The sequence below is a fragment of the Sminthopsis crassicaudata genome, chromosome 3 (assembly GCF_048593235.1).
Source record: "Sminthopsis crassicaudata isolate SCR6 chromosome 3, ASM4859323v1, whole genome shotgun sequence".
Lineage (NCBI taxonomy): Eukaryota > Metazoa > Chordata > Mammalia > Dasyuromorphia > Dasyuridae > Sminthopsis > Sminthopsis crassicaudata.
Window position 1 is genome coordinate 43,240,738 of NC_133619.1, and position 16,504 is coordinate 43,257,241.

Here is a 16,504-nt window from a genome sequence, read left to right on the forward strand (position 1 = left end):
GGGAAAGGGGATTGTGGAAAATGGTAACCAGGATTAGAACAAAAACAGATTCCAAATTCCTGCCTTAGACTTCAGACATAGTTACCGACTATGATGATAATATTTCAGCCTTCTATTAGTGATACAAAGGTGAGTCCGCAAGATTAATTTATATGTATTTTTCTATATGTACATAATAGAAATATTATGCAAATCTATTTCTAAATTATGTAATTAATCTAATATTATATGATAAATTACATAAATAAATCATATAATCCATATATATATACATGCATGTATATATACATGTCTATATACTACAATGCACGTTATATTTAGAACAGGACTTCTTAAAACTTTTTCCACTTGTGACCTTTTATGCTGAAGAAGCTTTGACTTGACCCTGGGTTTAAAGGAATATAAAATAGGTAAACAAATCAAAGAGTTACAAAGATAATAAATCATAAGTTCATAACCCTACATTCAGTTACATGACTCCATATGGGGTTGTGACCACTGTTTAAGAAGCTGGGATTTAGAGAATGTGAAAAATGTTACAATATATAAACATGTGTATAAATGTGTATATATAAACACACATATACATACCTAATATGCGCACATTTTATTTATGTGTATAGAAGACTACATCTGACCAGTCACATGGATGAGAGATAGGTATGTGGGTAAATCATGTTGATAAAAATGGAAATCCTATTTCCAGATCTGCTCATATAAAGGGACGAGCTATCTTAGTATACATGCATTTTGAGAAGAATAGTGTCAAATCAGTGGAAGGAAAAATGGTTGGAGGTGCAAAGAATGGAAGTTTTCCTACTAGATGCTTCATAGAACTTGGTTTGAGGTTATCCACTGAATAAACCTGATGATTATTTCTGGCTTAAACTGAAATGATAAATTCTGGATCATTTGAGGGAATGTGGCTGTCCAGAAATTCAATTTAACATTCAAAGTTTGAAGTCATAGTTTTTACCCTTTTCTGTGCCCTCAAATTTATCACGAGTTTGGTAAAACTGACTATTATAATTTGAATTTTTTCTTTGAATGAACAATTACATCTATTAGATTGTTAAAAAAAAAAAAAGGCAGACAGAAAAATAACTTGGGGAGCCTTAAGGAAAGTCAAGGCATGGTCTGCCCATCGGGCTTCCTGTGAAATTGGGTTTTGAACCCAGCTCCAGACCTAACTAATCGCATCTGTTCATCTGATCCTGGAGCAATTGAGTTAATTTCCATCCATCCCATAATCCCGCAACTGGAGAGGCTCAAAGCCAACGTCCGGCTCCCCCAGGGGCTCTCGCGCTTAGGTTTTAGTGGGAATCTTGGCTGAAAATAAATCCGAAAGACGCTCTCTTGCCCAACTCCTCTAAACTGAACTAACCAGAGGTTTTAAAATAGATTTTTAAAATCTTAGCGATATCCGGAGTACAATTGGAACTGACTGCGTTCTAAAGGAGCAAACGTTCCGAGACGATTGTTACCAAAAGCCCCGAGGTTCCTCCTTTAAAAATCTACCAGGCTTTTAAAGATCCAGCAGTCCCATTAATTCCACTAGGGCAAGCATTAATTCTGCACCTACTGAGTGCACCGGGGCGTGGGAAACAAAAGGAGGGAGCGCGAGCTCGGGGAGGACCGGAGAACAATGCAATTCTACGAGGCACACCTAATTCAACCTCCCTGAAGGGTGGGTATGGTCGCGCCTCCGCCAAATGTACAGTCTTTGTAACTTTCATTTTTTTTTTTAAGTTTTTTTTTTTCAAAAAAATTATTATTTAGAAACAAATTGCAAGGTCAAGAACAAGTCGTACATCTAACTTCTGATTAAGAATCTCGAAGATATGCAAAATGAAACTTAGTTTCTAGAGCTGTTCCCAGAGGCACAGCACCGGAAACCTTGGGTTCCCGGGCTCGAGGGCTGGGGTCTGGGGGCGTACGGGATGCATTCATCCCAAGGCGACCCCGGGGTTTGCTTGGCTGCAGGAAGCCAATGGGGCGGGAGGTCCCCAGCTCGGAAAAGCGGCGCAGCCCTGGTGCAGGTAGCAAAGAGTCCTTACAATTTTATCGGAGGCTTGGATAGCACAAGTCCAGAAAGCTTCTACTAGCTACACCCCCCCCTCCCCCCCGCTACCCCGCTACCCCGCTATTTCGCCCTCACCAATCCCCCGGGCGGGAGGGACCGCACCGCGCGCCAACCCAGGGGGCGGGGAAAAGCCCGGATGAAACCAGACGCGCGGGGTCCGGCCCACTCACCTCTTTGAATTGCAGCGCGGGGGCGGTCGCCGCCTGCCTCTTCTACACGCTGATTGGTTAAGATTCAGGCGAGCCTGCCCTCGATTGGGGCGTGCCGCTGCCAGTCTCGTCCGATCGCGGGGCTGGGTTTGTTGCGGGAAGGGAGACGGCGGCGTCGCTCGACGACGACGGGCGGAGGAAGGGACGCGACGTCGCCGCCGCCGCTGAGGCAGAAGCTGAGGCAGAGGCGGAGTGAGGGGAGGTGCGGAGCGGGGCGGAGAGGCGGCCCGAGCTTCGGCTTCGCATCCCTCTCGCGGCGCGCTCGCTCGCTGCCTTCTCTTCGCTTTTCCTCAGCGGCGCGGCCCGGACCCGAGCAGCAGCGGCGGCGGCGGAGAAGCGAGGCGGGCCGGGGGGGCCTGAGAGCGGCGGGGTCCCGGACCCCGCCTTCGTGCCCAGCGCCATGTCCTGGATGTTCAGGAGGTGAAGGGGCCGGGGGAGGGGGAGCGGGTAACGGTTGGCCCCGATCCCCAAATCAGCCCCTCTGGGAATCCCCGCGCTGCGCGTGGCGGGTGGGAGGGGCCCGTCCTGCGCGCGTCCCCCTCACCCTCCCTTCCCGTCCTCAGCTGGGGGTCCCCTGTCCGAGACCTTGGCCCGGGGCGCGGGGGGAGGGGAGAGGGAGGGTCCCTCACCTGTCCTGGCTCTCAGCGGAGGACGGCCCCATCCGCGGGGTCCCTGAGAAAAACAAACCCACAGAACCCAAACAAAAACCCCAACTGGGGAGAAGCGTTCACGTGTTCTCGGCTTGACCCGAGGACTTTCTCTTCTCCCCTCTAGGACGGACGCGCCCCAGGTGTTCTTTAAAGTGTGAGTTACCCTTCGTGCGTTTTAAACTTGTCTCCCCGAAGCCGCGCGGCTCGGTCTCGAGGGAAGCGGCGGCCCCGGGGGAGGAGCGGTCGCTGGGTCCGCGGCGCCTGCCACCCCTCCTCCCTTTAAATAAAATGCGGGCTGGGGGCGCGGGGCGTCGGGAGGGGAGGAGGACCGAGGCTTCGGACTGAGTACTGTGCATGGGGGGGGCGGTTTTAGGTTTGGCGGACACTTGGGGCTCTTACTCCTTCATTCGCTGGAGAATATTTCGTAAAATAGATAACGCGGTGGTTGCCCCCTCAGCGGCTGAGATAGAGTAGATCAAGTTGCCAGGGAGTGAGTGGGATCGGGGGAACTCGGTGCAGGAAACAGTTGGTGCCCACCGCGGACCGGGCACCGGGCTCTGGGGGTGTGGCACTTGTGAGAGAGGTTCTGGGACGTATGGGCAGAGGGAGGAGTTTGGAAGAGGCGGCGGATTCCTCCCGGGGCCGGGCTGGAGACTGAGCTGTGCTCAGTGAAAGGGAGGAGTGGGAAGGCTCCACTAAGGAAGTCACACTTGACTCAGTAAAAGGAAGAAGCTGCTAAGGAACTCTTACTGTGGTAAAAGTGACTCGATTTAGTCGGGGGGGGGGGGGGTGTAAGAGACTGACGGTGAAAGATACTAATCACTGTGGAAATGGAAAAGAGGGGATGCATTTTATTGGCTTGCTCCAAAAACTTGTTAGCTGCTTGAGTTGGAGCAAAGGAGAAAGAGGGGGAAAAGGCTATCGCCAGATGGAACGTGATGCTCTCCGCCTGGGAAGAAAATGAGTTCTGAGCTGTAGGGGGAAGGAAAGTTGCTAGACGGAATGAGCTACAACTGCTAGCCAATGTTACATCCATCCAAGTGCAGGTGTTGGGCAGGAGGGGGAAAATGTTGAACAGGATCTAGGGAGACACTGGAAGTCACAGACAGAAAGAGAGCGAAAGAGAAAAGGTAATATTTTGCTGCTTACATATTCAGCAGAAATTACATATATTTTTGGAGATGATTTTAAAAATCAAATCGTATAACATATTAAAGTACATTTTACAAAGATTGGCACTGCCAGACAGATTTTGAAGAATAATTTGGACAAGTCAATATTTCTGTGTGCAACAAGTTGTAAAAACTTGCACATGATTCTTGTATTTTTAATATCTTGATTGAGAAAATACATATTAAACTTAGGAATTCAATGTTTTTAAATAATTTTTTTTTCTTATAGTCCACCAAATAAAAAACTTAAGTAGCAGAGTGGATAGACCTTTCTGGTCCTGGAGTCAGGAAGACCTGAGTTCAAATTCAGTCTCAGACATTTAACAAAGCTGTCTGACCTTGGGCAAGTCCTCATCTGTAAAATGGGGGTAATAGTAGCAACCTACTTAGAAGGGTGATTGTAAGAATCATGTGTGGAATAATTGTAAAGGGTTTTAGCCTGGCATAAGTGCTATATAATGGTCACTATTATAATTTAGTCTATAGAAAGTTTAACTAATGAGTCATTTAATAGAACTGGTTAGTCTAGAATCATTGATCAAAAAACTGTATCCTCAAAATCCAAATCCAACATCAGCATTGTATAAAGAGTTGGTCCATTTGTTTGCATATGCATATATACTCATACATTTTAATATATAGAATTTGCTAGAATACTGGCACAGATCCTGAGCAGGGGTTTGTAAACTTTTCCATATAGCAAGTTGCTCCTTTGGTGAAGCCTTTTGACCCCTTTTCAAAATGTTTTTAAATACATAAAAATTACAAATAATTGCATTGAAATACACTTAACAAAAGGTTTTGGTTTTTCTTTTTTTAAGTTGACAGACCCAGGTTAAAAACTTCTAATTTAGAAGATTTTTCATAATTTAGTCACGAATGATGTTTGTTTTCTCTTTACTGATTGATATCTCTAGAGGGAAGACCATGACAGCAAGTATTTGTATGCTTTGTAAATACAACAAAACTATTTAAAGAAAGATTTCTATTATTTATACATCAGTTTGGGGAGATTGGCTATTTGATGAACTTGTGCCATGTGAACATTATTTTGATAATTCTAAAATTGGCTGTAGTCGTAGGTGAAATAATTATATCCTCAAATAGTAGAGACAAGTGATTTCATAACAGCCTTATTTTTTGTCTTTTTTTTTTTTCATTCCCTCATGAGACTTTGACATGGGTAAAGTTAGAATATAAAGCATATATTTTGAATTAAAATGGTTATTGTAAATAAGTTGTTAGCCACATGGAAAAGAACATATGAAGTCATTTGTTATACAGTACTTTACATTTCATGGTTGGAGTGACAGATGTATTCAGGGCAAACTGATCATGGGGAAAGAATTTGCACAGGTCATATTTCAAGAATAGGGGGAAAGAGAGGAACTTACAACATGGGACCCTAAGATGAAGGTCAAGAGGTATTGGACTCTGGTGGAAGGGGCAAGTAGTTCAGTTATTTTGGATCAAGGATTAGAGATGGTGATTTTTAAGGGATTGTGGATTGGGATATTTGGTGTTTATATACATACGTGTGTGTGTGTGTGTGCGCGCCCCAGAGGAGGGTGGTATATAAAAAAAGGTTCCCTGAAACTAAAAGGATAAATTCTCAAAAATCCATTTACAAGGCTATAGAAAAAAATCCATATACAAGGCTTTACAAAATAGTACATTTGGAACCTGCTTTTTAAGTATTTAGAACACCTCACATTAAAATTGTATCATAAATCTGGAAATCCAGGTAGTAGAGATAGTATATTTTTCTGATCTATTGGCTGTTTAAAGTCTAGTTCAAACTTAAGGGCAGTAAGAGCTCCTAGCTGGATCATGGGGTAGTCACTTAAAAGGGAAAAAGGGGGAAAGGAATCTTATTGGTTACAGATCCTTTGATGCCAAATTCAGTTTTTTTTTATGTGCTTGTTTTTACCATGTTACCTCCCACTCCTCCTTTTATGGATGAGAACATAGAGAATGAGACTTGCTCAGCATCATTTAGTTAATGTTAGAACCAAAGAGAAGTCTAACTCCCAGACAAGTGCCCTACAACCTTCCTTATATCTCATTGTCTTTATTATATTGGATAATTTGTTCATATTTGATGAAAAGGACAATCCAAAGTAATTGATTTTCCCCCTCTTGTTTTAATTAGAGATCCTCTTTGGAAATATTTGCAGTCTTTCCAATATGGAGTCCATGGAACTTTTTCGCACTGCACCTATCCCAATTTATTTTCTCCTTTTGATCCTGAAGACATTGTCCCTCCAGATGACTTTATAGCTGGTGATGAAGATCTAGATTCAGTTTTATTTGGAACTTTAAGAGGTCATGTGGTTGGATTACGATATTATACAGGAGTGGTAAGTAAAATATGGGTATTTGCTTGGTTTAGTAGTCTGGTTATTATTGAAGAGGTTATATATTGAAGAGGTATTCTCAAAGGGAATATGATTAGCAAGTATAGTTTTCCATAGTAGGGCTTACTTGAATTCCTTACAAGGTAATGATTTGGTAATAAGGAGGAAATGATATTTTCAAAAAATGAGTTTTACATGTTAAACAAAAGGAGTCAATATGCATATTTTTGCATTATATCTTTTAGTTTTTTAAATCTCCTTTTCATGTCCTATTAAAATGTCTGTCTACTTCTGTTTTGTGGGGGGGTTTTCCCCTTTCTGTGCCTCTTTTTTTTTTTTTTTTTTTGTATTTTCTCTGAATCTTTGCTTTGGACTTTATCTGCTTCTAACAGAGACATCTATTTCTTTCTTCCTTATGAGTTCCTGTCTTTTCTTACTAATGTACCATATAAAATGTGTTTCTTTAGATTAGATTAGAACTTTTAACTACAAAATTGCCAGTGTCGATTAATGTGCAAATTTTGAGGGCTTTGATAATTAATTGGTTAGAATTAGTCTTTCAGATTTGAAAAGAAAGGACAGTACCAGTAAATAGACTTTACCATATTGAGAGAGAGAGAGAAAATATTTTTGAACAGTTATAGACTGAAACTCGGGGAAAAATACTTTGGAGTACTATACTTTAGGCTTTGAGCAGTACAATTTAAGATATAAATTGTTACTTATGTTGAATATTTTTATTAGGTTAATAATAATGAAATGGTGGCACTTCAGAGAGAGCCTAATAATCCATATGACAAAAATGCAGTGAAAGTAAATAATGTCAATGGAAATCAGGTGGGTCACATAAAGAAAGAACTTGCAGCCCCTCTGGCCTACATCATGGACAACAAACTGGCTCAAGTAGAAGGGTAAGAATTTGATTTGAAGAATTTTACAACAACTTTAGTCTAATTCTGGAGTAGTCAGTATTTTTCCTATTAGCAATCAATCATTTTTTCTCAAGTCTGTAAAGTACTAACTACCCTTGATGGCATAGTGTGGTGGTTAAAAAAAAAAACAAAAACAATAAATGTGTCTCTGGAAGTTTCAGCAAGTGGAATGTTCATGAACAGATCAAACAGCTGAGAATGTCTCTGTCCTTCACATACTTATCTCCATGCCTTTTTATTTTTTTATAATTCTTTGTTTTTGTAAGTGATGGGGAACTAGAGGTATTTAGGGAAGTATGTGGGAAGAGTGGTGCAACTTAAGAGTAATTGTTAATTGATAAACAGACAAAAGAAATTGGAACAGTTCTATTTATGCTATAACTTTACCCTCTCCCTCTAATAACCACATTAATCATGTTTATGTGGAAGTTTCTTTATAAATAATCTTCAGACAGCATGTACATGTAGTTATCATATAAGTAAAGCTTTCTTAGTTATAAAGAATTCACTTACTTGGGACAGTGTTCATAGGAAACATTTGCTGAATATCTTCTGTCTTTAATTATTTTGTCCTGCCTTTTGTTTGTAAGAAGACCACCACTTAACATTGTTTTGCCATTATTTAACATAGTGGAAATATATTCAGTAGGGACTTAACTTAATGTTCATTGATAATTCTAAGTATTGTTCCATAGAAATCTTGTAACTAGAACAGTAAAGTTTCTTTGGACTATATATATATATTTTTTTTTTGACTTAGAAACAACCTAAAGTTTTCAGTGCTTTTTAAAAACTTGTTGAAAGCATATAGATACAAAAGCACCAGCTTAGCAGCTCTTAATGAGTATATTGCTGTGCTGCTTGTTCTGAAGTTAATCCCAAAATCTATCCCTTATTTCATTCCCCATGTATATATAAAACAACTAGAGGATGAAATGGCACTGTATAATTTAACTTTAGATATGTAAGTTGTGAAGAAATTTTACTTCTAACTTCTTTTAAGTAACATGCTTGGCAGTTTTAAAAGCTTGATCTACCTTGCTTTGGGCAGTATAGATATGTAATGTCATTATTTTTTTGTATAAAAGTTTTTTATATATTTATTTATATAAAAACACTATATATATTCTTTTAATTTGATCCTTTAAATATGTTGCTGACTCGCTTGCTTCTTCCTCATAAAGTGGAAATAATATTATGAAGACATTCTTTTAGATTTACCTTGCCTATTTAAGTTCCTCAGAAGTAAGGATAGTGTGTAATAATACCTTGGATTCTTAGATATTTCGATTGAAATAAAGCCTGTTTAACAGTTTTATCCTTGGTTCCTCATCCTGCTTTCATGTTCTGAATTATAAGCTGTATTATATAGCTGAATTATAAGAAAGAACAGAAAGTAGTTTGTATCGCTAGTGTAAAGAATCCTTATTCTATAGTGCTGAATTCTGGAAATAGTTATATAGTTCAGTCAGTTATATACCTTCTTATTTGTCCAAATCCTCCCTAATATCTCATGTTCTAATTCTTCTAATAGGACAGGTTTCTAAACTTCAAGTTGCCTGTTGTCCAATTATATTATAATCAGCTCAATGTAAAGTTCCCTTATAGTCCAAATTATACTATTACAAAAATTATATTATTGAACTTCATTATTTCTTCCAATGTTCTGACTCTTAACTAATCTGTTTTCCCATTTTTTACTGACTTTTTTTCCCCTTTGATTTTCAACTCCTACCCAGTATTTTTTCCTGCTTAGTTTTCAGGCAGGGCCTTAGCAAGAATGAAAGTTGAGACAGATAAGGGATTTTCATCATAGTTTTTCATTCTCTTTCCATATATATTTTATAGGTTTAATTGAATGAAGATAATTAGTTTTAATACTTTTGTGTAAAAAAGCTAATGAAAAATAAAAGAATCCCTATTTTATTCCCCCCCAAATCTTTATAGGGTGGTCCATTATGGAACAAGCAATGCTTTTACTATGCCTGTTCAGATGAGTTTTTGGGGAAAAGAAGAAAATAGAAAAGCAGTTTTAGATCAGTTGAAAAAACATGGATTTAAATTGGGGCCTCCACCAAAAAGTAAGTTCAAAACTTAATTATTTTGATATATTAACTTTATTTTCTATACCAGTTGAATTTGTCAAGTTGTTCCTAAAAATGTAAGGCTTATAAGACTATTTTGGTAGGAGTAATTTTGTTTAGTCTGCCCATTTTCTTTTTCAGTTCCCTAAGAGCTTGAAAAATCTCTGTGCTGAAGCTTCAAAATGTGATCTTTTTTGTTCTACTGTCTCTTTAAAGAGATGACTGGTTATAAATATGGGCTTTTATAAGTCATAAATATTGTGTTGGGCTTCAAGGAGTTGTTTGAAGAGGCCTTTTTATTTGCTCAGAGGTTTGCTTTTAGTAATGTAAGATAATCTGTTGGTTAGGATTAAATAATTTTTTTGTCCAGGAGATTTTTAGCAAAACATGTCAATTTTTAAATGTTTTTATTTGTGTATGTAAAGTTATTATAATAACTTTTGCTAATGTGGTTTATTTTGTGGAACACAGGTTCAGGATTTAATTTTGGTAGTAGTTGGAGTTCTGAAAGAGCTGGACCAAGTTATAGTGTACCTATTCATGCTGCTGTGCAAATGACAACTGAACAGGTTTGCTTCTTTTCTCTTGGGTTTTGCCTTGAATTAGAGTTTTTTCTTCTGTCATTAGCTTTGGTTGATCTTGCTATTATATTTACCAGTGCTCACCTCTTAACCTGCTTTTTGAATTACTGGACTAGAATATAAATATTTTCTTAATATTAATAGCTACAAATATACCACCTAAGCTTAGAGCATAGCATGTAAATACTGTAAATAAGAGTCTTGTATTATTATCCTAAAAATCTGCTTTGATAATATTTTTGTGTCCATATACAAGCTAACTTATAGTCCTTTGGCATGTCTTTTCCTTCTGACTACTTGCCCGTTTCCATCTAATAAATGAATAAAAAACATACATTAAGTGTTTATAAACAAATCACTACTCTAAATGCAGAAGTGAAATGGTGCCTACCCTCAAGCAACTGAAATTTTAATAGGAGACCTATAGAAGAGTTGTATCCATCAGAGAATGTTTTGATCTGGGTTATCATTGGGTATTGAGTGGAGCCATATAAGAGCTGATGGATTATGATCTTTCTAGAAGCAGTGGTGGGATTGATGTGATTTGGGTTCCCAGTGGGAAAGTGAAACGAAGGGTATGTTGAGGGGAGAGGGGGAAGAGCCTTGGATACAATGGATCTTTATCTTCAATCGCATTCAGGATCTCAACAGGAATACAACTACTTAAATAGGACCCTGATAAATTTAAAGTATATGGAAACTTGAATTCATTCTCTAGCCAGAATTGTGTTATGTTAACGTAAATATTAATTAGAAGCTTTAAATTCGCAATTGTAAGAACTCTGAAGATTATCTAACCTCATTTTAGCAAATGAGGAAACTGATACCCGAAGACATTGTTGAGTGGTTTGCCTAAGATTGTAGACACTAAGAAGCAAATCTCCTGAGTTGCACTTCTGTGCCCCATGCCTTTGTTTTAAGAATGTATAACTTGGGAATTGCATAGTTATGTTGTGTGGAGTAGCAGATGATTTTAAGTCTTTTGTAGAAAAAGAGTAAAAGAGTGAAACAATATCTCAACTCTGATGCTTTTATAATTCTATGACCATGGGAAAATTGCTTATTTCTCTAGTCAATCCTCTACCCATGGTGAAATCTGTTGGAGGAATGCTCCCAAACTGAGTAGCAATGAAATCATGGATGCATAAGCATTTTTCAGTTATAGCCAAGTATTCTAAAGACATAGATTCAAGTTTGATTTTTATCTTAGTAATTTGCATTATTATGATTATTTTGTATTACAGCTCAAAACAGAATTTGACAAATTGTTTGAAGATTTAAAAGAAGATGATAAAACTCGTGAAATGGAACCAGCTGAGGTATTGAGTTTATAGTCTTAATACTGAAGACTACTTAAGTATGCTATAAAATACTACTGTGTCATTTTGGACATTTCTGACTTCCTTTTCTGTCAGATTATTGTATTATTCACCGTTCCACTAGTTTCTGTGAAAAAATAAAGGTTTGTGCTGTATCTCACAGGATTTCTTTTTTGTAGGCGATTGAAACACCTTTACTTCCACACCAGAAACAAGCATTGGCTTGGATGATTTCACGTGAAAACAGCAAAGAACTACCTCCATTTTGGGAACAAAGAAATAACTCCTACTATAACACAATTACCAATTTTTCTGAAAAGGAACCACCAGAGAATGTTCTTGGAGGAATTTTAGCTGATGATATGGGTTTGGTAATTGTTTTTTTTTTCCTCCTTAGAATGTGTAATAACATTTGTGGGTAAGTGAAAAGGGTTTGGGTGTGAAAATAAAAGTGTAATGTTCATAATAGGTTTTTAAAAAAATGACTCATTAAATGGAAATAGGTATGTTGATCTGGATTTGAGGAACACTTTTTTGACTTTGTAGAAGAAAAATCTCTCCTGTAGTTTCTACCATGTAAGAGCAGTATTTTCCTCAGTTCTTCAAATGAGAGGTTCCATGTAAATTTTCAATTTACAAACAGTTCCATGTTCCTAACCTACCCCCAGCATTTTGATGGGTAACTTGTGGGTTGGGTACCTACATCTATTTCCCCATGCTGTTTTTCTAATTCTTATTTATGTAGCTATAAGCAGTTGGAGAAAGTATTTTTAAAAAATTAGTAAATTCATATACTTCTGCCTCAGTTTAACATATTGTGTCTTGCATGCATACTTTTATTGCACATTATGTCACTTGTGTCTTAGTTTCCCCAATGTGAATTATTATCTTGTCTACAATACTAGAGAAATAACTTTTAACAACAAAAAGCTTTTAAATAGAACTTGTTTCAAAGGTAACTGAGTTGAAAGAGTTAAAAGGTTAAAAATAATTTTTTTGAAACTACATAGTAATGTTTCAATGCACTTTTGGTATGTCAGTTAAATAGTACATTTCTGAGATAATCTTTTATAGATGACAGGAGAGTTATTTTTCTAATGCCAGTCACATTTTGCAGAACTTCGGAGTTTTAGATCACTTGTATATTTAGATTTTGTAGAGGGAACCATTAAATGCATAAATTATATTTCATAAGCACCACTGGTCCAATATACTTTTCCCTTGGTCATTACACAAAATAGTTATGAGACATCTTCTAGAAATCTAACTATATATATTTATAAAGCCTTTTTTCCCCCCTTTAGGGTAAAACTCTTGCAGCCATTGCAGTGATCCTAACCAACTTCTATGATGGCAAGCCTCTTCCTGTTGAAAAAACTAATGAGTTGAAGGAGGTACAGTATTTGAAAATGTTTTGTTGTATGAGATGTTTTTGGAAAGCAGTCTGTACAACTTTTTAGTTTGTCTATTGGGAAGCAGTTACTCTTCCAACTCTTTTTACATTAAGAGTCCGACTTTGTAGGAGAAAAATATCCCTTTGTCCATTCCCTCTCAATTCATGACAGCGCTCTAATTGTATGTCACTTCTATATTATGTGTTGAGAATGTGACTTGTAGCCATAAAAAAACAAAGCTCATTGCTAGAAGTTTGTTTGGAAGTTTAATAAGAAAACAATATGTTAATTCCAATTAATTTAATTTATGAACCATCAATATTATAGTTCACAGTAGTAATTTGTGTTTGAAGCTTCAGTCTAAGGGTAATTGGTAGAAGTTTCAAAGGGAGAGATTTGGGCTTGAGGTGAGGAAAACTTCCTCACTGTAAAATGTTCCAGATGTGGAACGGGCTGTCTTGGGAGACAGTAGGGCTTTTTTCATTAGGGGCCTCCAAGGAAAGGAATGATTGCTTATGTTGTAGAAGGGATTGTTTTTTCATATATGGCTTGAAGTAAACATCCTCTGAAGTCCCTTCAGACTCTGGAAAGTTGTGATCATTAAAGAAAGTCTTTTCATTTAGGAACATATTATTGATAAATCTGCAAAACATGGAGAAAATGATGACAATGAACAAGTGAAGGAACTATGTAAAGGTAAAATTTTAATCCAAAAGTGTATAGTTTAAAATATTACCATTCTAATTAATTCTAGTGTCTATTGACACATGATTCTTTAAAATGAGGGTTAAGAACTACAATTCTTAAGGATGGTCTAATGTTTGTTTCTGTTGTGTATTCTCATATTTTTAATCACTGTTTCATATGCATCTTTCACTTTTAAGTAGAAGAATGCACTGCTAGTGAAGAACCCAGTGTTTCAAACATCAAGGAGAAAAGTAAAGATTTCAAGTCAGAATTTACAAGTACTCGTCCCAAAAGGTAAAATTATATATTGGAGCTTGAATATGACTCAAAGAATGCAGTCTTTTCTCTTGGAAGTGACTATACCTTAAATTTACTGATATAGAATCTCCAGTTATTTTTTCCTAACTCAGCTTGCTATTATTGATGGAGAGAATTGGGAGGGGACTATTCTGCCCTGCTAGAATGCCCACATAAATGAGATCACAGACTTAGCAGAATGGTAACCTAGGTCATTATGGTTTTCTAGAATAGGAATAAAGGTGCTTGGTCAAGCTCTTTGTGTTTTTGCTTGCTAAATGATGGGAAAAATGATTTGTTAAATATTACAAAGTATAGCCAAACACTAACATTGAAAAACCTGTTTTGAAATGGATTTTATAAAATTGAGCTATTTTCCATTAGTAATTTAAGAAAAATTATAGAGTAAGATAAACCTGATTTCCTCAAGGCAAATTAACTTTCAGGACCAAAATTCATGGATAACTTGCCACTCCAGTGTCTAGTTCCTTTTTCATATGTCTGATTTTTTTTCAAAATTATTTATTTTTTTTTAGAAGAAAAGCCACTGTTAAATATGCTGAAAGCAGTGACTCAGAAGAGGTGGAATTAAATGAATTACCACATAAAATAAAAGGTAATCTGAAATGTCATTTGATTTATTATTTTGGTCCTATATGCTAATTGATTGTGACAATTTTTAATGTATTTTTACAGCCAGACCTAGACAGGAACAGCCAGTGATTAAAGGCAGAATTAAAAGTATGTATTCTCTATGTATTTTTCTCTCTATCTGGTATCTGAAAGAATAGTAGAATACATTTTACTAATTTATTTATCACTGATTTGGAATCTATAATTGCACATGGATTTAAGCTTAAATTTTCTCTTTTGATGCTGAAAAAAAAGATTTATTAAACAGATGAATGATTCATAAATCGTGGTAGTTACGGTAATTCTCAGCTTTAAGATACCAGCTTAGAATTTTTCAAAACATTTTTTAAAAGAAAGCAGGCAATAGAAAACAATCCCAGAAGACTATTGGCAAGTCATTTGTCACTCTGTTCTTAGAATGGAGTCTACAAATCCTAGGTATTTCAGGGGGTCCATAAACTTGGGGCAAATGGTATCTTTCTTAAAAATATAATTAATTGGCTTCTGTTGTAATCCTATATATTTTATACATTTAAAAACATCCTGAGAAGAATTTGTAGGCTTCATCAAACTATCACAAGATGACCAAAAAACCTGTACATCTAAGACAATAACTATAGAGTTGAAGTCCATCTGAATTGTTTGAGATAATTTCCTGTTTGGTCATTCTCTGTACTGTACAATTAAATCACAGGTCCATTCCTATGGAAATCTAGTCGAACTTTCTCATTTTATATAGAAAGAAATTATAGTAGTTGGGGAAAGTGTCTTGCCTAGAACCATTCAGTAGTTCTAGAACTAAAATTCAAGTTGTCTTACTAAACGAGCCTATTTGTGTGTTTACCAACAACAGCGTTCAGACATTTCTGTTGTCTGTGATTCTCTATGACCCCATTTGGGTTTTCTTGGCAGAGATAGTGGCCCTTTCCTTCTCTTTCTCATTTTGTAGATGGGGAAACTGAGACAAACAGGGTGAAGTGACTTGCATAGGTACACATAGTTAGGAAGTGTCTAAAGCAAGATTTTAACTCATCTTCCTGACTTCAGGCCTGGATCCACCTACCTGCCTTTTTGAAAACTTAGTTAATACATATTATTATTGTGTGTTATAAAAGTCACTTTAAAATTTAATTATCAAAATTTTTGCTTTTATGTTTAAATATTGCCACCATCATTCCAAGTTATTGAAGTTGTACTATGTTAAGAAATAAAATTACGATAAGCTGACTGCTAATGACTGATCCAAAAATTGAGAGGATAATGTACTTAAGAAATATGGGAGACAACTTTGTAGATTACTTATCAGAGAATATCAGGCCAGCCTTATGTTTATGGTAATGACTTCATGTTAATGGGTGTTCCCTCATTGCAAAAGTAACTTAGTGCTACCATCTCCTTTTTTTTTTTTTTTTTCCCCTTTCAGGATCTTCTAAGGTTAAAGAAGATGCAGACTTTGCATGTGCACTTGAGCCATCTGCCCCTCTGCTAAAAAAGAAAGCCATGAAAAAAGGTCAGTAATGGTCTTGTTTTTTTAGATCAACCAAGAAATAACCTAACTTGAGAAGTTTTTTCATGTAATATACATACTTAAATTATCTGTCTTTGTAGCAGATAATAGAGTATTCTGTGTTTATAGTAGAATTGAGAGAAATGGATTTGATTTTCATTGTTAAGCCAGGTTGAAAGACTATAAATAGTTGTAAAGATCATGATTTCAATGAAAGAATGAATGGAATTTGGGGGTATTATTTTTAGTTTGAAATAATCATTTTGTAAAATGATAAAATTATAAATGAATACAGTCTTTATTTAATTGGTTCCTTTATTTTTACTTAAAGTATGTGTATGTATATATATATATATCTAGATATAGATATAGATATAGATATATAATGTTTCATTGGGGAAATAACTTGTAGACTTCTTTTTCCTAATTTATGAAATCAGGAGTTTGATGTCTAATAGTGGGATTGTTAGATCAAAGAATAGGCATTATTTTATAGCTCTTTGGGCAGAGTTCTTATCTTCTAGTCATTTATCAATTGGAGAATAACTCTTATTTCTTATATTTGATTCCCTATATATTTGGGAACTGAGGCCTTCATC

General features: G+C 36.6%; 1 protein-coding gene across 6 annotated transcripts in view; it reads left to right on the forward strand.

Moving 5' to 3' along the window:
• Positions 1 to 2,355: 2,355 nt before the first annotated feature.
• HLTF (helicase like transcription factor) overlaps positions 2,356 to 16,504 on the forward strand; it is a 31,576-nt gene continuing 17,427 nt past the window's right edge. The window contains exons 1-14 of one of the 6 annotated variants that reach the window (XM_074298372.1): positions 2,356 to 2,712; positions 3,067 to 3,096; positions 6,267 to 6,474; positions 7,216 to 7,382; positions 9,351 to 9,484; positions 9,959 to 10,056; positions 11,313 to 11,387; positions 11,567 to 11,758; positions 12,692 to 12,781; positions 13,405 to 13,477; positions 13,666 to 13,762; positions 14,302 to 14,381; positions 14,462 to 14,506; positions 15,822 to 15,908. In XM_074298372.1, the coding sequence (XP_074154473.1) occupies positions 2,693 to 2,712; positions 3,067 to 3,096; positions 6,267 to 6,474; positions 7,216 to 7,382; positions 9,351 to 9,484; positions 9,959 to 10,056; positions 11,313 to 11,387; positions 11,567 to 11,758; positions 12,692 to 12,781; positions 13,405 to 13,477; positions 13,666 to 13,762; positions 14,302 to 14,381; positions 14,462 to 14,506; positions 15,822 to 15,908 (1,396 nt within the window). In that variant the 5' untranslated portion in view covers positions 2,356 to 2,692. The remainder of the gene's footprint in view (positions 2,713 to 3,066; positions 3,097 to 6,266; positions 6,475 to 7,215; positions 7,383 to 9,350; positions 9,485 to 9,958; positions 10,057 to 11,312; positions 11,388 to 11,566; positions 11,759 to 12,691; positions 12,782 to 13,404; positions 13,478 to 13,665; positions 13,763 to 14,301; positions 14,382 to 14,461; positions 14,507 to 15,821; positions 15,909 to 16,504) is intronic. The other 5 variants (XM_074298373.1, XM_074298376.1, XM_074298377.1 and 2 more) reach the window with 5 other exon arrangements.